Raw genomic sequence first — 22822 nt, forward strand, 5'->3', positions numbered from 1 at the left:
GAAATAACATCAAAAGCACAATCTAACGTAACAAAAATAGATTAAATGGGCATCATCAAAACTAAAAGATTTTACACTGCAAAGGACACCACCAAGAAAATTAAAAGATAATCCAAAGAATTAGAGAAACTTCTTGCAAATCATGTTTTGACAGAAGACTTTTATGTAGAACACATAAGGAACTCTTACAACTCAATAATAAAAAGACAAATGACCCAATTTTTAAAATAGGCAAAGAGCTGGCATGGTGGCATGCTCCTGTAGTTCCACCTACTCAGGAGGTTGAGGTGGGAGGATCACTTGAGCCCAGGGGTTCGAGTCCAGCCAGGGCAACAGAGTGAGACTCCATCTGTATTTTAAAAAAGGGGTGGAGGGGGTGGTTAATGATCTGAATAGACAATTCTCCACAGAAGATATACATAGGGCCAATAAGCATTTGAAAGATGCTCAACACCTTTAGCCATCAGAGAAATATAAACCAAAACCACAACGAGATACTACTTCACACACCACCATGGCTATAATCAAAAAGACATAACAGCAAGTGTTGGTGGGAATATGGAGAAATTGGAATGCTGGTGGGAATGTAAAATGGTACAGCCACTTTAACAAACAGTCTGGTGGCCAGGCACAGTGGCTCACGCCTGTAATCCCAGCACTTTGGGAGGCAGAGGTGGGCAGATCACGAGGTCAGGAGATCGAGACCATCCTGGCTAATACGGTGAAACCCCATCTCTACTAAAAATACAAAAAAGCTGGGCATGGTGGCAGGTGCCTATAGTCCCAGCTACTCAGGAGGCTGAGGCAGGAGAATGGCGTGAACTCGGAAGGCAGAGCTTGCAGTGAGCCGAGATCACTGCACTCTAGCCTGGGCAACAGAGTGAGACTCGTCTCGAAACAAACAAACAAACAACAATCTGGTAGCTTCTCAAAAAGAGTTACAATATCTGACCCAACAATTCCACTCCTAAGCATAAACCTAGAGAAATGAAAACATTTGTCCCATCCTATGAAAAAATTTGTACGCAAATGTTAACAGCAGCATTGTGCATAATAGCCAAAAAGTAGAAACAACCTAGAATCCATCAAATGACAAATAAAACGTGGTATACCTATACAATGGAATATTATTGGGTAATAAAAAGGAATAAAGCATCAATACATGACACATGAATGAAAGCATCAAAAACATAAGTTATGCTTAAAAGATGCTGGTCATAAAAGACTACATATTGTAAGATTCCATTTATATGAAATGTCTAGAATAGGCAAAACTATACAGACAGAAAGTAATTCAGTGCTTGCCTACTGCTTGGGGGATATGCTGGGGAGGGGGATGTGCTAAAGACTACAAAGTATCTTTCTGAGATCATGAAAATACTCTAAAATTGATTGTAATGATGGCTGCACACCTCTGAATATTCTAAAAACTACTGACTCAGACGCTTTAAATGAGTGAATTAAATGTTACATGAATTCTATCTCAATAAAGCTGTTATCTAAAAAAATTACTGTGTAATCATACCAGAGGGTACTTGGATGTAGATTCTTTGTATGCCGGATTCAAAGCCTTAGCAGGCACAAATTCTACCAACCAAATTTTTACCAATTAATTACCTATTAGCTCTTTTGTGAAGCATTTCCCCTCCCTATCCTTTCTGGTTTTTGACTCTTTCTAAATGATCATGCATATGAGGCCTCCAATCTCACAAAGCCTACTTGCCTAGCTTCTGCCAAGCATGACTCCATCTAATGTCATTTGTCTCTATAGTAACCAACTAGAAAAGCTGCTATGCTTAGCAATGGCTTTGTACAAGCAGTGGTCTAGCCTAGAGATGTTTTAAAGATTTGAGTCTTCTCTACTGATTACTGCTTTTTTTTCTGGTATTAAAAAGTGAACCTCTGATGAATGAGAGCAGTAGAGGGTTAGAGAGAAAAGAATGGAATATACTATAAAACATGAAGGAAGATGGACTGCAAGTAGAGACTGAGTTCAAGAAGAAATGAGTTTAGAAAGACCTTGATTGATAAGAGGACTAAGAAGACATGGGCAAAAAACTAAGTATAAGAAACAGAAAATAATTTTTAGGCATTTCCATTCATATTCTTCTGGTCAAAAACAACATAATGATATAAACACCAAGAAATTGCCAATAAATGTAATTACAGTGCTTCAGAAAGTTGACTGATGTAATGTATGGTTATCTAAAAGGTATTTTACAGTATAGTCCAGCTATGGATAAGGGATCAGATATAGCTTATATCTTCAACAAACTTCTAACACAATGGTGGGTAGCAAAGAACACAAAAGAGTGAAACTTTTATTAGTGAGGTGGAGCAGAGAAGGGGAGAGGGTACACTATGTAACAGACATGGAAACCTTATAAAAACTATAAGGATGCATTCCAGAATGTGTAGTTCCATCCCCTACACCTTCCAAGGGACGCCTTTTTCAACAGGAGGCTTGACATCTGTAGTACCCCCGTGTGGAGCCTCCCCCAGCTTTGCCTTGGCTGGGTCTCCTTCTCTCTCCCAGTATGCACCTGGACCAACTCATTAATGGAGCTTTGTTCCTCAAGAGTTCATTAATCAAATCATTACTGGAGTGTCCGCCAATCTGTAGGTTCTTCCAGAAAGTGATAGCAATCTATTTTTTCTACATACGAAGCCCACTCTAAAATTTACCTGACATGGCAGAGAGTACAAAGGTAGGACAGTCATTAGAGGAATGGGTTTCTGAGCACTAGCATCCTCATATATGGGATGATATCTTACCCTCCTACCATTCCTGTTTGTGAGGCTCAAAAACATAGGTATTTTAAAGTTTTTTACAAATGGTCAAGAAAACACTTTTTCTTTTGCCTATTTTAACATAACTGGTTACAGGTGCATCTAACACTTTCTATTCCGCATCATACTTATTTGATTAGTTACCTTTCCTACTGAACCATAAGGTCTTTGTATGTCTTTGACTTTCTCAGAGCCTAGCATAAAATTTTCACACAAAAATTGCTCTCTGTATGTATGTAATAATTATTGAAATCATTATTGTACAATTTACTCCATTTAGAAATGTCCACAAACTCCATCAAATCTCTAGTCTACATTTATACAGAAAATTTTATTTAAAACTATCATTAAATTTTGACCTATTTCTAATAAATAAAAAGGAGCCTTTTCAACTAACTAAAGACCATATTGAAACAAGCCTTACATGAGAAAAGGTTTTAAGTTGGTAATAATACAAATGAGAAGATAATTCAACAGTGATAGTATCATTACCCCAGGTGGAAATCTAGATTTGAACAAAAACTAGAGGTTAGTACTTGCATTCCTATGATAACTTTTGCAGTAGGCAGGGGCTGACACTCAATTTAATTCCTAGTTCTAATATATTTTAATTCGGCACATTTTGATTTAATTCAATTCTAGTATATTTGAATTCGCTCTTTCATCTTGTTTTGTGTATGACCTCAACTTGACTTCAAGTTTCACTTCTCTGTAGAAGAGTCGTGAATCCATGCGAGTAAGCTGCATCTTGTGTCTTCAGAATTCAAGCTATATGCCCAGTGGTACATACTTCCTCCAAAGAATGGCAACAGCACATCTCTCCACACATGCCACACCCTTGCTGGCATGGCTAAACCACCACGTCATTTCCCCCACAGGAAGTGCTTGGGAACTGATCAGTATTTGGATTCAGTAAGATTATATTCTCAAATAAGTTTAGTTCTGAGGAGGAAAATATTTTACAGCTATATTAGGTTGTTAGAGCTGCCATAACAAAATATCACTCACTGGGTGGCTTAAACAATAGAAATTTATTTTCTCACAGTTCTGGAAGCTAGAAATCCAAGATCATAGTGTTGGCAGGTTTGGTTTATTCTACGGCCTCTTTGCTTGGCTTGCAAATAGCCACCTTTTTGCTGTGTTTCCTCTATGTGCGTGTGACCCTGGTGCTTCTCTGTAAATCTAAATTTCCCCTTATGAGGACGCCAGTGAGATCAGATTAGGGCCCACCCTAACCACCTCATTTAACTTAATCTCCAAATACAGTCACATTCTGAGGTACCAGGGATTAGTCCTTCAACATACGAATTTGGGGGAGACATAATTCAGTCTAAAACAACAAGTAACTAGTTCCATTTATTTCTGCCCTAAGCACTAGCTTAGGCTTTGCTCATCTTAGAGCTGATAAAATCTCTCTCAGTCATCCTTCCAAGTAACCCACAGTGAGAAGTGATTGGGGGATTACATTCCATGCAGCCCTCCAAACATCATGTGGGACCCCCTTGGGTACTTAATAAAGGAAGACATTCACAGTGACCCATCTGTTGTATAATTAGCTGTTTGGGAGTCACCAAAGTTGTTCAGCAACAGGTCCTATTGATTGCCTCTGAAACCAGACAGAGGCTTTCACAATTCTTTTTTTCCTACAGCATATCAGTTAAATTAGAAATATGCCAGGACATATCTGAGGAATCCTTTTGGATCTCTCCTGGAGTAAGGTAGTGTCAATGGTGAGGAAACTATTGCACAAAGTGTTCAACGACCCTTTAGTATTTCTGACAAGCAATAATATAAGAGTTAAGACAGGAGAAGCCTGGAGCTAATTCTTGCAGCTTCCAGTGAAATGTCGGGGAATCTTTTCTTCTTAAATACTGTTGTATATGGTACATGACGTGTTAAACGAAAAGTTTCAAAGAAAATAAGCCACATTAGTGGCATCCAGGTAGATCTTCTCAGTCCTTCATGCTGCACATCCACCAAAAGTGAGTTTTATAACGAGTCTCACTGTAACACTCATGGTCAGACTGCAAAATGCACCTGATTTTAACAAGCATAAAATGTCATTTTTATGAGAATGACTAGACTCTCCTCTTAAGAGTACCTGTAATAATCAGACAGCTGCATGCACCAGTCTCACAGAAGTTTTAATCTTCAAATGGTCATTTTACCTTACACATACAGAGTGTCTTACAGCATATAGCAATTTCCACTTTATCTTAGCTAGTGTTAGAACCAGTACCAATAAGAATGAAGAGTATATGGTTTATCAGTCACAAAAATCTGTGTCTATCACCATGGTTTGACTCTTAATACTCTAATGTCACCAACAACTGGCTTGAAGAAGTCTTTCCTGGTAGGTCCTGTATCTAACTGTTCAATCCACTGACAAAAAAAGGGAACTCTTCCCCACTCTAAATGGTTTTCCTAAACGTAGGAGGGGCTGACATTAGCTGTCTCACATTAACTTTCAAAAGACCATCAGATGAAAACGTTTCATCATAAAGCCACCTACTTAAGTATGAACAATGCCCAAAGAATGACAAATCAAAATTCTGGGCACTATACTAAGAGAAAACTCTTCCAGAACAGATACTTCAGAATTAATTTTCTCTCTGAATTTGGCCAAGTTTGGTGGTTTCATTCACAACATTTAAGGAAAAAAGTGACGGTTTATGGATAGCAGGTAATAAAACAAACCTTTATACCACTTACTAAATAGAAACGGTTTAGGCTCACAAATATGTTAAAGCTTTCTCATTCCCCGCAATGGTAGTCAAGCAGCATAAACGAATCAACATTTCCTCAGTTCAGACCTCAACTGGTTACAGGCAAGCAAGGGCTCCTCAGAATTTGCTTTACTAATGGTTTAGGTCAGAAATTTTTTTGAAGATCAAATGTCTTGCTATGTCTTCGTGTTCTTTTCCCCATCTCTATGTTTGTTGCCCTGTTGGTCTCCTGACACTTCCATTTTCTTTTATGTTCCTGCTATGCTCTCCCAATGGCAGTAACCTGGGGTATAACTGATCACACCTCTTGTGATTTTTTTTCTTATTCTAGGACTTTCCAGATCTGGACTCCGAAGAAGATGCCCAGGTGTAAGCCCAAAGGTTATCTATTTAAATTTTCCAAGCACAGTGTATGGAAAATCATTCCTCGCCCTTCATTTTGTGTTGCTTAACGGCGCTGTCGTGCCTAAACGTAGATACTGGCCAAGAGCTACATTTCCAAAATGGCTTTGCTCCTTTCGAGCTGACATCGGTCTATAACATGCAATTTATTTCCCCTGCAGGCAATCTTTCTCTCTACTCCAAATACTACCCGATACACAGAAAGCTGAACCTAACCCAGTGTAAACACCGATTCTCATCTCCTAAATTCAGCAAGGCCGGCAAAGCTGTTGCACTGATGTAAAAAGAGCGTTAAAAAATAAAAAAATAAAAAAATAAAAAACACACAAAAAAACAAAAAACGCCAAAACACCCACACGAGGCCAACTGGAGGGGCGGGCGTCGGCCGGAGCGCGCCCTCCCGCCGCGGCCACGCCTCCCCGCCGCGGCCACGCCCCCTCCGCCCCTCTCCGCGCCGCCGCCGGCGGCCTCCGCGCGGGCCTCCCAGCCCTTATTCCACTCACTTTGTTCTCCGCCTTTGTCCTAATCCACACCAGCAGGTGGAGCCGCAGTTAAAGTTTCCGAGTCCATTCCGGGAGCGGGAGCCCATCTTGCTGGCTGCCGAGGCCCTCGCTGGAGGAGGAGGGTCAGAGCTCGGGTGCAGCCAATCGAGGGCAACGCTGCTACTTATCAGAGCAGAATGGGCTGTAGTTTAGTGAAATAGGAAAGCTGCAAAACACTGTGGAGTGCTCCCGTGTAAATAAAAAGAGGAAAAAAAAGTTTCTCAAGTCGCCGCTGCACAACGTCGGGCCGGCGCTGGGGCGGGGGTCTGCGCTCTCCCGAGCGGCCGCGCGCTGGACTTTATTGTGCCGCAACCAGCCCCAGTTCCCATTGTTTGTTTTTTTTTCAAAATATGGCAAAGGTTCAGGTGAACAATGTAGTGGTGCTGGATAACCCTTCTCCTTTCTACAACCCGTTCCAGTTCGAGATCACCTTCGAGTGCATCGAGGACCTGTCTGAAGGTGAGTGCGGCGCCCGTGCGCCCGGGCTGTCAGTTGCGGGCTGCAGACGTTGAAAGTTTCCCGGGCCCGGCCTCGCGCTGGGCGGCTGTGTTCGGCGCCTGGCGGCCGCGGGCTGCTCTGCGGAGGGAAACTTGAAGTTGATGGTCGACGGCCGCCGAGGCGCGCGCGGCTTTCCGCCGCAGCCCAGGCGCCTGCCGGGCTCAACTTGCGAGGAACTTGTTTGAGCGGAGGAGCGGAGGTAGCCATGTTGTCAGCTTTGTCTGCGAGCGGGTAGCTCGGAGACCCGCACTCGCGCCCGCGGCGCCTCCTGGGGTCGCGCCGGGCTGGCTCAGCGCCGCCAACAGCCTCCGCGACCCTCCGGGCCCGGGCACGGAGGCTGGGAAGGGAGAGGCTGTGCGTGTGGTCGCGGCGGCGAGTTCGGAGCGGAGCCATCTTACCCCAGTCGAGAATTGGGCCAGCGACCCCGGCGCACGGCGCCTCTTCTTGCCCCTTCGCCCGCCTGCCCCCGGCAAAAGGGAGGTAGTAACTCTCGAGAGCTCACGGTGGAGTCGCCGCACTCTCCGGGCTGGCCATGCCTGGCCGCTTCGGGGAGGAGAGCGAGGCTGTCCTCGCGCTGATTTCTGGCTTCCTCGACCAACCAGCGGGGGAGGCGGGCGCAGGCTCGGCCCCTCCGCGCCGCGGGCTGGGCGCCGGCGCTCCCCGGGGGCCGCGGGTCCTGTTCGGCCGGTCCTCCTCGGCCGGTGCCCGGGATGCGCCGGGATGCTGGCGCGCAGGCTCCCCAACCAACGTGGACTTCTTTCCCCTAATGACGAAAAGCTAATCTCAGGAAGAGAAATAGAGCTGAGCTAGGAAGTTACATTTAACCTAAGAGCCTAAGAGCAGAAATAAGATACTTAAATAATTTCCAGGACTTAATCCCTGCCTTCTAAATAGTCTGAAGACTTTCTTCAAGAGCGTGTTGAAATCTAAAATAACTCCACATCCAGATGCAGAACACACCCTAAACATAAAACACAAACGTAGGCTAGGAAATTAGGTAAACTCCTCATGTCAGTCCAAGAATTCTTGGTATTTTTTCTACATATATTTTAAGGTCTTAAAATACGTATTTTTAATATGTTTAGTAATAAATATTTAGAAAGCTCAAACGACAATTATCTTTGCTTTAATTATATTTTACTAAAGTAATTCAGTGCTTCATTTGCCAGTTTTGAAGGGGAAATAGTTTAACTTCATCGATGAGGGACATACTTCTTTGAACTAGAAGTGTATTTTTAAAATGCTTTGCAGATGATTTGGCTAAGGGTGCCATGTAAAACTTTTCATTTTAAAAACTAGTTTTTAATCTCTAAAATGTATATATCATATGTAAGGTTAATTTTAATTCTAAAACAATATATATCATTGTAATAAACTTTTAGAAAGTTGTACAGGCATATATAAAGTTAACAGTTCTCTGTACTCAATGCCTTCCCCTATCTCCTTTAGGTAATCACAATTACTACTTTAACATGTGCCCCTCTGTTTTTTTTTTTTTGTAAACCCATCTAGAGCATAAATGCACATACATATAGAGGGCAAATTTTGGAAGATGATTCATTTATTAAAATAACTTCAAATAGGCCATTGATAACACTATGTGAAAGATGATTCATTTATTAAAATAATTTCAAATAGGCCATTGACAACACTTAGGGGTATTTTTCTTATTACTCTGAAGTCATCTGTATGATACTACTATTAATATAAGCATTGCAGCTACCAGGCCATTTTTCACACCCAACAGTCAGTAATTTTTTTTTTTTTATTGCCAACTGCATATAAAAATAGACAAAAGAAAAACCATTGATCGGTCCATTCCAACTTACACCACAGTGTTTTTCAAATATACCACCAGAAGTTCTTCAAATTACAGGTATTTCTCAAGTGATGCCTTCCATTTTAGGAGTCAGCTCTGAACAAAGAAGATAGATGACTCAGGATGTCGTTACAGGGCTTTTACATTGCATAGATGAAACCAGCCATTCATAAAGCCAAAACATGTTCCATTTTTAACTGGGATCCATTCAGAACCCAGCTGAATCACATCAGGGTTTTACAGTACTGGTGTCAAAAATATGCTTATTTCCAATGGTATATTTCACTTCCTAGGCACCATTACTGAGCATTTATTTAGTATTTTAAAAAATATTTTAAGCTGAGTCATACTGAAGCTGCAAAGGAATCTTTCAAAAAGGTGCCATGCCTATATACTCCACCTAGAGGCTATGTGGATTAAGGAAATTGAGTTTACTTATTTAGCAAAGGCTTCTTATAGGTTCCATACTTTTATATTATAGTTCTTTTAAAAATTCTGTTCTTAAACTAGTTTTTTGTTTTAAATGAGACAGTCTGGCTCTGGCACTCAGGCTGGATGGAGTACAGTGGTGCAAACACAGCTACCTGCAGCCTCAACCTCCTGGGCTTAAGCAGTCCTCCCACCTCAGCCTCCTGAGTAGCTGGGACCATAGTCAATGTGCCACCACATTGGGCTAATATTTTAATTTTTTGTAGAGATGGAGTTTTGCCATGTTGCCCAAGCTGGTCTCGAACCCCTGGGTTCAAGCAGTCCTCCCACCCCTGCCTCCCAAAGTGTTGTGATTATAGTGAGTCCACTGCACCCAGCCCAAACTATAGAATATTTTGAAAAGAATTTTCTTTATAAGTTATTTTGCCTCAAGTCTCAAAGCAGAGTTTGGCCACCATTTTTCATACTTTAGTCAATAGCCCCCAAACATTTACTTTCCTTTAAGAGCTGCCCTGTAGCTTTCCTTCAGAAAAAGCTGTGAGGAATATCTGGTCTTAAGATAATTTGATTCTTTCTAATATAGGGCTTATATCAGGGGTTAAGACAGCCTGAGATCCTGGCTGGATGTGCTTGATGGTTACCAAGCCTGTACAAGTTTTGATTGACCATCCTGCCATTCTTAAATGTATATATAATCTTAATTACAGCTACTCTCAATTGAATACTTATACCAGAATTGAGCACGGTGTTTCATACTTCCCAACTTCAGCTTGTTCTAATTCCAAAACCTACATACTTTCCACTAGACCACAGGTCTTCCCAAGTAGTGTAATTAGCTAAAAATTCCCTTGATGACTTCCCTCATTCACTCACTCTCACCACAAATGGAAACACTTTCAGGCTGGGTAAATCATTTAATCATTATTACTGTGATTAAATAAAAGTTAACATTAAAATAAATGAACAGATCTCTTCACCTGAGAACTTACGGAAAGCATCTGACCTTACCCTTTCTCACTCAAATACAGGAGGCAGAGGAATTAAATGAAAGCTGGGTTAAAAAAAAAAAACTGATGCCAATGTATAAAAAAGTACTGAGCATGTAAAACTCAGTAACTATAGCAAGCATCCCATAAACATAAAAATCAATGTACAAGTGTTCCCTGAGTTGCAGCCTATTCTTGTTAAGGCTAGATTCTCTTTCCATCGCCTCTGCTCTCACTTCCCCTGCAAGTAAATTCCCTTATTCCACTGCTAACTTCAGAGCTAGAAAGAATTTATCTTATCTTCCCAGTTAGGTTTTTAGAAGAAGCCCGGGGTTTGTAGGCATAGCTTGGATTCTGATTCTTTGATGTACAAACTATGAATTTGTGTAGATTACTTTACTTCTCATAGCCTCAACTTATTTGCATAATGGTAATGATTTGATCCATATGATGAAGCTGTTGAGGTTTAAACAATAGGTATGAAGTGGCAGGACTAATACCCAGCATATAGTAGATATTTTCTAAAATAGGTTTATAAATTATGGCTGTGTTCCTATGCCAGTCCACAGATGCCAATTTATACCACTTAGGATCCAAGGGCATTATATGTAGTGGTACAATTATATATGAAATTAAAATTTATGAAAACCTTTATGTGATAATTTTTCTCTTTTTTTGGAGACAATCTCGTTCCGCTGCCCAGGCTGGAGTGCAGTGGCACGATCTCGGGTCACTGCAACCTCCGCCTCCTGGGTTCAAGCGATTCTTGTGCCTCAGCCTCCCGAGTAGCTGGGACCACAGGCATGTGCCACTCCTAATTTTCGTATTTTTAGTAGAGATGGGGTTTCACCATGTTTGCCAGGCTGGTCTCAAACTCCTGACCTCAAGCGATCCAGCCACCTCAGCCTCCCACAATGCTGGGATTACAGGCGTGAGTCACTGCGCCCAGCCACTCTATGTGATGATTCTTAGTCTTATCCTCACTTGGCTGGTTTAGTACCTTTCACACCACTTGCTTAAAACAGTTTCTTCACTTGCTTTTTGGGTCACCTACCTCATTTGCCACTTGTTTTGTAACTTACTTTGTTTATTTGTCCTCTTATCTTTGGAGGTCTCGAATCTCATTCCTTAGAGCAAGCCCATGTATTTTTACAGCTTAACATATCATTGACAGTTTCCAAATTTTTATCGTGCCTATTCAGTATCTCTACTTAGATAGCAGACATCTCAAATATGTCTAAAATGAACTCCTGATTGTTCCTCCACCCCATGTCACCCCCCTGCAAAAGTGGCTCCTGCTGCTTTCATCTTAAGAATTTTATCCAGAAGGCCGGGCGCGGTGGCTCAAGCCTGTAATCCCAGCACTTTGGGAGGCCAAGACGGGCGGATCACGAGGTCAGGAGATCGAGACCATCCTGGCTAACCCGGTGAAACCCCGTCTCTACTAAAAAATACAAAAAAAAAAATCTAGCCGGGCGAGGTGGCGGGCGCCTGTAGTCCCAGCTACTCAGGAGGCTGAGACAGGAGAATGGCATAAACCCGGGAGGCGGAGCTTGCAGTGAGCTGAGATCTGGCCACTGCACTCCAGCCCGGGCGACAGAGCGACACTCCGTCTCAAAAAAAAAAAAAAAAAAAAAAGAATTTTATCCAGAATATAACTGTTGCACAGCCCCATGGCCACATGAGGTCCATGCCACCATAATTTCTTGCCTCAATTGTTGAAATACTCTGTTTCTTCCCTTGTCCTCTTACATTCTATATTGAACACAGCAATCAAAGCATTCCTTTTAAAATGAAAGTTGGGGCCAGGCGCGGTGGCTCCCGCCTGTAATCCCAGCATTTTGGGAGGCCGAGGTGGGCGGATCACGAGGTCAGGAGATCGAGACCATCCTGGTGAACACGTGAAACCCTGACTCTACTAAAAATACAAAAAAATTAGCGGGGCGTGGTGGCTGGCGCCTGTAGTCCCAGCTTCTTGGGAGGCTGAGGCAGGAGAATGGCGTGAACCTGGGAGGCAACAGAGCTTGCAGTGAGCGGAGATTGTGCCACTGCACTCCAGCCTGGGCGACACATCGAGACTCCATCTCAAAAAAAAAAAAAAAATGAAAGTTGGCTCCTGTTACTGCTCTGCTCAAAACCCTCCGATGGCTTCCCATGCCACTCAGTGTGAAAGCCAGAGTCCTTATGATAGCCTTCAAAACCGCATGATCTGGCTTTTCCCCTCATCCTCAATTATAGGGTTAGTTGCTTTCCCCCTTGCGTTCATTCTGCTCCAGCCCTGGCCTCCTTGCTTTTTCTTGCCAAGTATACCCTACCTCTGGCCTTTGTATTTGCCGTTCCCTCTGATGAGATACTTATATTGCCTATTTCCTCTCTATCTCCATCAACAGATGATCTCAGGAGATGTCAGATGCAGCACCCTGCATCTGGAAATGTGCTGGAAGCTGGAAATATAAATGGTCTAGTTCTAGGACAGAGCCATGACATAATAGGTCCTCAGAAAATGATTACTGACTTAATAAGAGAAAATAAAAAAGGACGTTTCAGTTGATTGTAGTTTACAATACAATATAAATGAGCAGTACGTTACTATTTCTATTATCAACTTAGGGAACAAAAATATCTACAGTTACACAAAAACAGCAACACATGATGGCACTAACTAGATTGTCATAAGTGACCCAGAAACTCACCCTTTGGGAGTGCTTATGTAACAGTGTGTTGAATGCAAGAGGCAGGCCCCACAGTGCAAAATACGCAAAGAATATGAAGAGGTCTCTCAGAGATGGTTTGTATTACAAAGTTATCTTCTTCCCCGACTAAACAGGAGACTCCTCCAAAGAGTTCTACTCATCTCTGGGTTCACTTCAAAGAACACATAGTAAAGCATGCTCAGTAAAATCTGCTATATTGAATTACATGTAACGCCTTGAGTTGCACCTGAATGAATGTCTTTTCCTCCTGCCTATCTCCGCTGTGTATACTCTATTGTATCACGTGGTGTAAAGATCTTGGTTTCCTCTTCCCAGTTTAAAGAATGTACGACAAGGGGCGGGGGGGGGGTGCCATAAGGGAAAAACCCCATGTTGTCCTTTAGACAGTTGATCAGCTGAAGCCACTTACTTCTGAGCCACAAGGGAGATTTTACTAATAATTTTGCTACTTTGGAGCTCTGTGATTATTTAGATCTCTGCAACATATAGTATAGGGCTGCCCTTGCAAAGTGTGTTGAGGAGGGCATTAAAAGATGACATACAAAAAAAGGGGGATTCCATAGCCAAATAAATTTGGGAAATGCTGGATTAATGTTACTGGTGTTCTTTACTGAAGGATGTCTCAGAAAATTTACTATGCCTGTGTGCTTTATGAATCCTCAAGGTTTACAGCATTTCCCAAGTGTTTGGCTATGTTATCTTGTTTGTGAGGCACTGTCCAGGAACTAGTGTCTCACAAAAGAATATTTTGAGAAACTCTGATATAAAGTGTGAAATCTGGTAAGAACTTTATAAAGAGCATTTCACTGCCTTTCTGGATTGCCATGAGAAGCCTAACAGCCAGTAAGTGGCTAAGTGGACATTAAAAGGGTCTTTGATGTCATCTGGTAATGTAATTACTGAATATGAAGTAATGCTTTGGTTTTTTAACCCTAGACTTGGAATGGAAAATTATCTATGTGGGCTCTGCAGAAAGTGAAGAATACGATCAAGTTTTAGACTCTGTTTTAGTGGGTCCTGTTCCTGCAGGAAGGCATATGTTTGTATTTCAGGTAAGATTAATCTTGGTAAATGTGTATGCCACATATGTTTTGAAGTAGACTATATTATCTATTATAACTCTTATCGCTTTTCTTTTGGGTTAAATAACTCTGCTTCTGCTGCATTCACTTTTAATCTGTTTCCGTCTTGTTTTAGGCAGTCTCTGTGTCACAAAGGAACTCTTACTTCCTGGTTTTATATGCTGAGAGATGTTAATGTGATGTTTATTTTAGGGAGATGCACAGCCTGCAGTAAACTTTATACTGTATCATGGCACACAGGGTGGTGAATTTTGGGCTCTTCCTGTGAATAGCATCTAAGTATCAGACTTCCAAGGTGGCTGTCTAGCATCCCAAAACATGGATTCAAAATATCTAAAACTAACTGGCATTGTTAGTAATATGCATCTTCAGTTTATGGTTTTAGCCACTATAACTGATGATGTAACAAAAACAACTTTATTTCAGCATAATCAGTAGTTGAGCTAGGTTAACAGATATGTTTAGTGGATAGAGATGTGTGGTCTTGGATCATTGGAATGATATGCCAGAGTTTACTAAAGCATCTAATAATCTACATTATCTTATAGAGGACTACTTTTGCAAATTTACTACCCCAATAGGTATTTGTGAGGAGAAGTTCTAGTAATAAAAATTATGTTCTTAGATAGCACTGAGAGTATTTGGATCTATACCAAGGCTTCAGACATTGTTTTCTATATTCAAAAGTGTTATTTCTTTTAATCCATGTTAAATTGCTATATGAAACCATTCAGTTATTCCTCAATTATGCATGCTTCTTTATAAGGGAGATATTTGTAACAGACCAAAGAGTAACTAGCCATAGGTTTTTTAAAACTACTGTTAATTTCTGTTACAAGTATTTCAACCCAACAAAGTCCCATCAGTTAAGTGGAACTCACTGAAAAGACTTAATCCAGAAAGAAAATCTAACTCTTCCTATGCCTGACCTCGGTTTTCTCACTTCACAGATGGGACCAATTTAAATGAATACCGTTGGTCAAATAATCCTATCAGAAACTGGCAAAGAATCACTTAGACACATGCCATGTCTAGAGCTGCTACCTTTCCCTCCTCTGTCCTAAATACAGAATTTAGAATCTTGGTTTCCTAGCCATAGTACTTTTGATTAAAAAGCAACAAATAATTTGCTGTATCTAAAGAAATAGCTAAGAAAAGCTCAAATATACTAATTAAATATATGAATTAAAAGTGCTGTTAATCAAAGTTGTGTGAGTGCATAACCCTGTAAAAGACATGGGTGTAACAGAATGCCCTGCAGGAGGAAGCACTGCAGTTACAGATACAGGTCAAATGCCGACACCTCTGCTTATTGCTGTGTGACTTTATCTGCCTAACCTCCTCCCTTAGTCACTCCAGTCTTCTATAAAGTGTGGATAATATTCTATCTCATTAAAATGTTACGGGGAATAAAACAGTACACTCACCCACTCATAAATAGTGCCCGATTCCTATAATTAGAACTACATTTTTATTCTCTTAACTTCTTGAAATTGTTATATAAAAAAGTAGGACTTGCTTTGACCCACAGGCCTGGAGAACCCATACTTTACTGATAATTCATGATACAGTAAAAGAAACCTGGGTTGACATGTACTGATATACCTATGGTTTTTTTTTTTTTTTTCTTTTTGCTACTATAAGAACTTACAAATAAATGCCTTGTTATTAAAACAAACCTGAAAATCTTTTGTGTTTGTTATTCAGCATACTCCTAAGCTTTTGGCTGAAAGTGCTGTAGGAAAAAATGTATTCAAAAGTATTTCCTGCCGGTGATCTTCATGTAGTTTTACCTTGGTGTCAGTGTACATGTTGCAAAAAAGAACAGAGGAGGCACAATGTATATTCATCCTGAAGGTTTTGCAAAATTCACCATTATCAACAGAAAGAGACTAAATTACAGCTTTTGTTTTGTGTTTTAAAACTGCTATAGTCATCTCCTGGTCTGCCACAATTTTGCCTCTCTAAATGGTTAAACATGTCTTTCTTCTGAGTGAGTCAAAGGCTCCCAGGAAGATGTCCAGACATCTGCCTAGTATTGCCAGCTACAGTCAAAACAAAGATCTCTGCTCATCACTTCTGCATCCTAAATTATTTGAAAGGCCTGCAAGTTTCTCTACTCAAATTTGCTCAAAATGAATCCTTTTCAAATTGTAAAATGCTTTTAAAAAAATGTTTTATATTTACAACAGATTTTAAAACAGAAACATGCCTAGAACCAATTCACTGAAGGGAAGCAACATGGGGGAAGAGTTCTCATAGCAGTACTGAACTATTATGTATTTCCCATCTCCACCCAATTCCAGGTATATTAGAATCCGTTTGGGTACACTGGAAGTAATCTAACCCCTCTGCGCAGGGGTGTGTAGAATCTCTAAGACAAACAGCATATTCTCCAGGACAAGGCTGGCTGTCCCTATCCTGGTGTCTCACCAAAGACATCATAAACCCCTTCGGGGCAGGAACTGAGTTACGAATAAATCCCAAAATAGTAAGTGCTCAGAGCTGAGCCACACATGAGATTATAAAGATGAACTGGATGGGACTCCTGCCCTGGATAAAGCGTAGCATCTAGAAGAGAAGACTGAAAAATAAACATGTTTAGATCACAGGACATACATTCTTAAAGAATTTGTGACAAGAAATATCAGCACATAAAAAAGGAATCTATTGATTCTACCTTCTGAGTTAGAAAGGGCATCACTGAGAATATACTCAATGTAAGCTCCAAAAAAGGTTAAAGGTTGAATTTTTCAGGATGTGAGAAAAGGACCTTTCAGGCCAAGGGAACAGTATGTTAGAAGCACAGGGGGTGAAATATTTCTTTTTTAAATTTGTTTTTGTAGAGATGGGGTTTCGCCATGTTGCCCAGGATAATCTCAAACTCCTGGGCTCAAGTGATCCGCCCACCTTAGCCTCTCAAAGTGCTAGGATTACAGGCATGAGCCACTGTGCTCGGACAGAGTGTGAAAGATCTATCACCAAGTTTTAAAGAACGTGTGTAATTCATATCTCTAGAACAAGGGTGGAGTTAAAGGAGGTATGAATGGAGATGTTGCTTGGAGACAAACTGAGAAGGGCCTTATCAATGAAGTTAAAGAACTGAGATTGTATCCTTTAGAAAAGGAAATACTCATCTGAGGGTTTTAATAATCTGAGGTTTTAAAACCAAAGAGAAAGGAACAGATCTGTGTTAATGCTGGTAGCAGTGCAAATGATAGGCTACAGCTGGGGAGATCAGTTAGAAAATTCTAAGCAATATTCCAGATAGGAGATGATATGAATTCGGCCTCCAGAAATGAAAAATGCTGAGACTAACTAGATGTAGGAGATAAGGGAGTGAGGGTGACTGAGATTTTTAGCCTAGGACACTAGGTAGCAATTTTATGCCTTTTTGTATCATCTACCTGTGTTAGACATACAGTAAACATTAGTCTTCAACTTTCCCAAGCTAAGGCATTGGCTAAAGTGCTCATCTAGGCCCAGGAATATTCCTTGGTGCCCTGGCAACAGGTAAGCTAATTTGCTGGGACTTGATCCATTTACCACCCAGAATGGCTGCCTCAGATGCCTCAGCCATCACTGCCTGTGTTCCCCAGCCTATGGCTCCTTCCATTTGGTCATCTCATTACTATCCTGCACACTACGGTGGATGGGACCATGCCCTTCACTCATGCTTAGTCTAGTCTAACTCAATTTACTTTTGCATTCCTCAAGGTTCACATTACAATAGCTTGATTTAAAACAAGGTCTTTGACATCTGCCTAAAACAATCTTTACCTTCATTGGTTTCCACATTATGTGTGGTTTAAACAGCATACTACATTGTAGAGTCTAGCAAAGTAACTATTCATAATAGAGGGTTATTAATAATTTTTGAAAATCTATGTAGCTATTTCCATCTCATTTTCAGTTTTGTTTTGTTTGAGATGGAGTCTCACTCTGTTGCCAGGCTGGAGTGCAGTGGTGCAATCTCAGTTCACTGCAACTTCTGCCTCCCAGGTTCAACCGATTCTCCTGCCTCAGCCTCCCAAGTAGCTGGGACTACAGGCGTGCGCCACCATGCCCAGCTAATTTTTGTATTTTTAGTAGAGACGGGGTTTCATCATGTTGGCCAGGTTGGTCTCAATCTCTTGACCTTGTGATCCACCCACCTCGGCCTCCCAAAGTGCTGGGATTACAGGCCTGAGCCACCGTACCCAGCCTCATTTTCAGTTTTATACTAATTTACTATTAGAATACCTGTGGGGGTGGTTGAGTGGGTATGAGAATATAAGTATCCTGGGTTGGAGAGGGAAACTGGTATAATAAACATTTGTGACCAACAGGCTATGAGGAGATAACACTTACTAATTTAGGTCTGAAAATAATGACTGAAAAGCTTAAAATCAATTGCTGACTATGGTTTTATAATGAATAGTGTATAATCCTTCATGAATCACCATGCAGTGTAGCCAGAATTTCTTCCTTTTAGAAGTGTAGTCATGCTTTCAAGTATCGAGGGTCCTTACGTATGCTGTGGCAAAACATGAACTGTCTTTTCCAGCTTATTATAAGTCAGTCAAAAATGAGCATTTTCCTTCTCAGTATGATTTCCAAGTTTTTGTTGTTGCATCCTCAACTGATGGTTCTAGGTAACTGAAACTCCAGTCTTGCCTGCCACTAACAGCCTTTTGTGTGTGTGTGTTTCTTTTTAATTTATTCTAGGCGGATGCACCTAATCCAGGACTCATTCCAGATGCAGATGCAGTAGGCGTAACTGTTGTGCTAATTACTTGTACCTATCGAGGACAAGAATTTATTAGAGTTGGCTATTATGTAAATAATGAATATACTGAGACAGAATTAAGGGAAAATCCGCCAGTAAAACCAGACTTTTCTAAGGTAATATTCTTACTATTCCTTTTTAACTACTTTTACTATGCAATTTTTAAAGCAGTTGCTATTGCAATTTCATAGTATACTATTAAAATGGCTTTGAGATAAAATAAATCTGAGGTCCTTATGCCAACTGGGCAAACTAATTATTGTTCCATTACCATGGATGACTTTAAATCCTACCTTCAGATGAGTCATTAGTAATTAATGTAGGCAGACACCTTGAGCATCTCTGATGGTTTAGAAAAATGAAAGTACCTCTTTTTTTTCTGAGATAGTGTCCTGCCCTGTTGCTCAGGCTGGAGTGCAGTGGCGTGATCTCAGCTCACTGCAACCTCTGCCTCCCAGGTTCAAGCGATTCTCCTGCCTCAGCATCCCAAGTAGCTGGGACTACAGGTGTATACCAACACACCCGGATAATTTTTGTATTTTTAGTAGAGACGGAGTTTTACCATGTTGGCCAGGCTAGTCTCGAACTCCTGACCTCAAGTGATCTGCCTACCTCGACCTCCCAAAGTGCTGGAATTACAGGTGTGAGCCACCGTGCCCAGCGAAAGTACTTCTTGTAAGAGCCAGGCCTTTGTTTATGGCTTTCTGTATAGCATTTCCCATATTGATTATTCCCATCATGATTCTGTTCATTTCAACCTTTAGGACATACAAATTCATTTTTGTTGTACTAATTATTCAATGATGATATTTTTGTGTGTAACTCTTCCCAAAATTGTGAGAGAAAGTTTTGTGTTTGTTTTTTCTATGAACAGTTATCTCAAAACACCTATATGCTTTATCTGCTATTCTTAGAAGTTAAACTAATGGTCTTAAATATTTCTGGTAACTGAAAACAGCTTAAATTCTGAGTGAGAAGATGAAATCTATGATTTAGCATTCTTAAAGATACTTAGTACTTTCTGATTTTTCACTGGGAACTATAACAGTTTAGTAACTGGTGATTTTGTGAGAGTGCACAGTAAATGAAGTTGAACATGGCACTCTATCTGCCAGACCATGCAAGAAAAATTACATGGCAACAGAATAGAATGTTCTCATGTTCTCCTTTCTGATAATAAGGCAGGACTATTTTTCACCCTTGTTGTGGTACCTTCCATTGATCCAATTTGTTATCTCTGAAGCACCTTGTATAGCACAAAAGAAGAGAATGGGACTGTTTCTAAGAATGAGCCATCTTTAAAAGGTGTAGGAAACCATTAATAATAATAAGATGCATTTGACAATTTTTCATTTTCCTTGAAAACATATCTAAACAACATAGTAGCTTGTTAAATAAAGCATCTTCTAAAGCATTCACTTTCAAAAGAGGAGATTCTTTCTTTTAGAAAACAGAAGTGTAGGAGTTAAGTAGTTAAAAAGCCAGATGAATCCCCTCAGATTCTCCGTATATTGTTTCTGTTCGTCTAAAATAACTTCTTTGCTACAGCCCTAGTCCTTATTAGTTATATTTAAGGTACTTAACTTGAATTATACCTTTGTATATGAACTTAGCCCTTTAGAAGTACTAACATGAACCATTTTAGTAAGCTCCTATTTGTATATGGTGATTTAACTTTTGTAGTGTTTACCATCTGGATGTTTCCTTTTTCCTCTAGCTTCAAAGGAATATTTTGGCATCTAATCCCAGGGTCACAAGATTCCACATTAATTGGGAAGACAACACAGAAAAACTGGAAGATGCAGAGAGCAGTAATCCAAATCTACAGTCACTTATTTCAACAGATGCATTACCTTCAGCATCAAAGGGATGGTCCACATCAGAAAACTCACTAAATGTCATGTTAGAATCCCACATGGACTGCATGTGACCACCTATCATCCCTTTAGTACAAATTAAGCTATTAAAAATACACAGAACTATTTCCCTGAAATTCCGTAAGTACATAGTCAAAACACAATGTGAAGAATTTGTTTAAAAACATCCTGTAGAAAGTTTATAAGAAAACCAGTATTTGAACAAATTGTGGAATATAAATACAACTATTTTTAAGTAATTTTTTCTCTAATGTGTTATTTTATTTGTTCTGAAACTAATCTGATTAAAGCATATATATTATATTCTTCTCCTGTATATGTAATGAAAGCACTTATAAAGAAACATGAATCATTAGACCAGGTTGTAAAGATGTCTTGGCCTCCAGGACAAAATCTTTGGATGACTATTTTACTGGCCTTTGAAAGAACAAAGTTTACTTCAACTAAAATGTTTCTTCCTGTGAAGACATATAGTATCATTTTAATTTAAGGGGCAGATTTCCATTCTTTTTTGGCATGTCCTTAAAAAGGAGATTTGAAATCAACTATATGCTACCAAGAACTTTAGGATCCAATTTTCCAAGCCACCATGAAGCCTCTTATGGCTACTATTACAGTTCATGTGATGTTGGACAGCATTTGATTTGCTTTGTAAGAAAATAACAAACATGGCTAATTGTTTAAAAGGTCCCCTGGCTATGGTTTTTGTTTTTATAACAGAGTTCAGAATATCAGCATTTCTTGAATCATACATCGTTATTGCCCAGTGAATTTAAGACCAAATACAATATCGGGAGAAAATACAAACTCCCTATGTTTAAGAATAGGAGATTATAATGGCTCAAATTTGTTCATTTGATTTCTAAAAATACCATGAACTTTAAAAATTCTTTTAATAGATCATGTTATTGGCAATATTTATATAAAAACCATGGATTTAGAAAGGTATATTTAGCTTTATCATAATAGATATGTTACTATTTTGGAAATATATATATTTTCACACCTGTAGTACTCTTCCCCATTTCCTCTGACACTCATGCAGAATGAGATCAGGCATATTTGTGGTTGACGTACTCTAGATAGCTTTTCCAACAAGTTTTTGAAAAGCAATCTTGGAAAGGAATTCATTAACTAAATGGGGTAAAAGATTTCTTTTTCTTTGAGAGTTAAGTCCTTCCTCAAAAATTTTCTTATGCTCCATAAAATTAAGGGTAGAATATTTTCATTATTCTTGCAGCTAAGCAAGACAGCCATATGATGCAGGTTATGCAGTGCCTTCATATCTAAAACTTTTATACTGCACTTTTTAAAGCTTTTATGTTGAGGAAAGGAAAAGGGCATTTGTCTAAATACGGATTCTGAGTTGTATATATTTCCTATCATTCTAAAAAAGTGAATTTGTGAAGCAAAAGTTTTGCCAGATGTTAAACTTTGAATTTAATATACCAGATTATTAAAATATTGTCCATTAACTAGTTCATAGATTTTAAAAGTAAAATACTTGACTGTTAAAACTATATAAAGAAAATCTCATTTGTCTAATTGCAATTAAAAGAAAAATGTTAAAATATTAAAATGAAAATAAAAGCATTACTTTCCAACGAAGAGCTCAGTGGTTAATATAATAGGAACAACACATGTGCTTATTAGAAATAAAGCATATATAGCCAAATCACCAAATAAAGCCATTTACTGCTGAGTTTTTATTCTAATTATAACAATCTATTTGTAGTGACATTAAAGGGTTAGGTTTTTGTATCAATTTGTAAATGGACAACCAATTTTCACTTAAGCTTGAGACATGCAAACCATTACCTTTTGTTATCTTAAATTTTATCACTCTTAAGAATTTTCTTATATTAATGACTGAAAATAGATTTAGACTTCAAACATTAGAAACTAAGAAACTAGCACATAGGTTTTTTTTTTTTCCCCCCCTCTGGTCTAGCCTCATTTACCGATACTATATCTGAAGAACTGTTTTCCACCCTTTTGATCATAGTAAATAGCTGTGTCCTGAGAATATAAACATGAACCAATGACTTATGCCACTAAGATGGAGGCAATAAGGGTATTATTTGGGCTGAGAAAACATTACAGAAGTCTGAAGAAGTATGCATGCATTTATTTGCCCATTCATAACCTTATACAACTTTAGGCTCCCATATAACTGTACTGTCTAATTT

The 22822-nt window shown here is 39.7% G+C and overlaps 2 protein-coding genes across 5 annotated transcripts in view; one reads left to right on the top strand and one right to left on the bottom strand.

Annotated features, from left to right (window-relative positions):
* Positions 1-22822, bottom strand: part of MCM9 (minichromosome maintenance 9 homologous recombination repair factor) — a 124422-nt gene that overhangs the window by 76403 nt on the left and 25197 nt on the right. The window lies entirely within an intron of this gene.
* ASF1A (anti-silencing function 1A histone chaperone) lies at positions 6356-22238 on the top strand. Its single transcript, XM_033234417.1, has 4 exons — positions 6356-6919; positions 13843-13958; positions 18696-18872; positions 20474-22238. The coding sequence occupies exons 1-4, from the start codon at positions 6811-6813 to the stop codon at positions 20684-20686; spliced, it is 615 nt and encodes a 204-aa protein (XP_033090308.1). The 5' UTR covers positions 6356-6810; the 3' UTR covers positions 20687-22238.

Source organism: Trachypithecus francoisi, unplaced genomic scaffold (assembly GCF_009764315.1).
Source record: "Trachypithecus francoisi isolate TF-2019V2 unplaced genomic scaffold, Tfra_2.0 Lachesis_group15, whole genome shotgun sequence".
Classification (NCBI taxonomy): Eukaryota; Metazoa; Chordata; class Mammalia; order Primates; family Cercopithecidae; genus Trachypithecus; species Trachypithecus francoisi.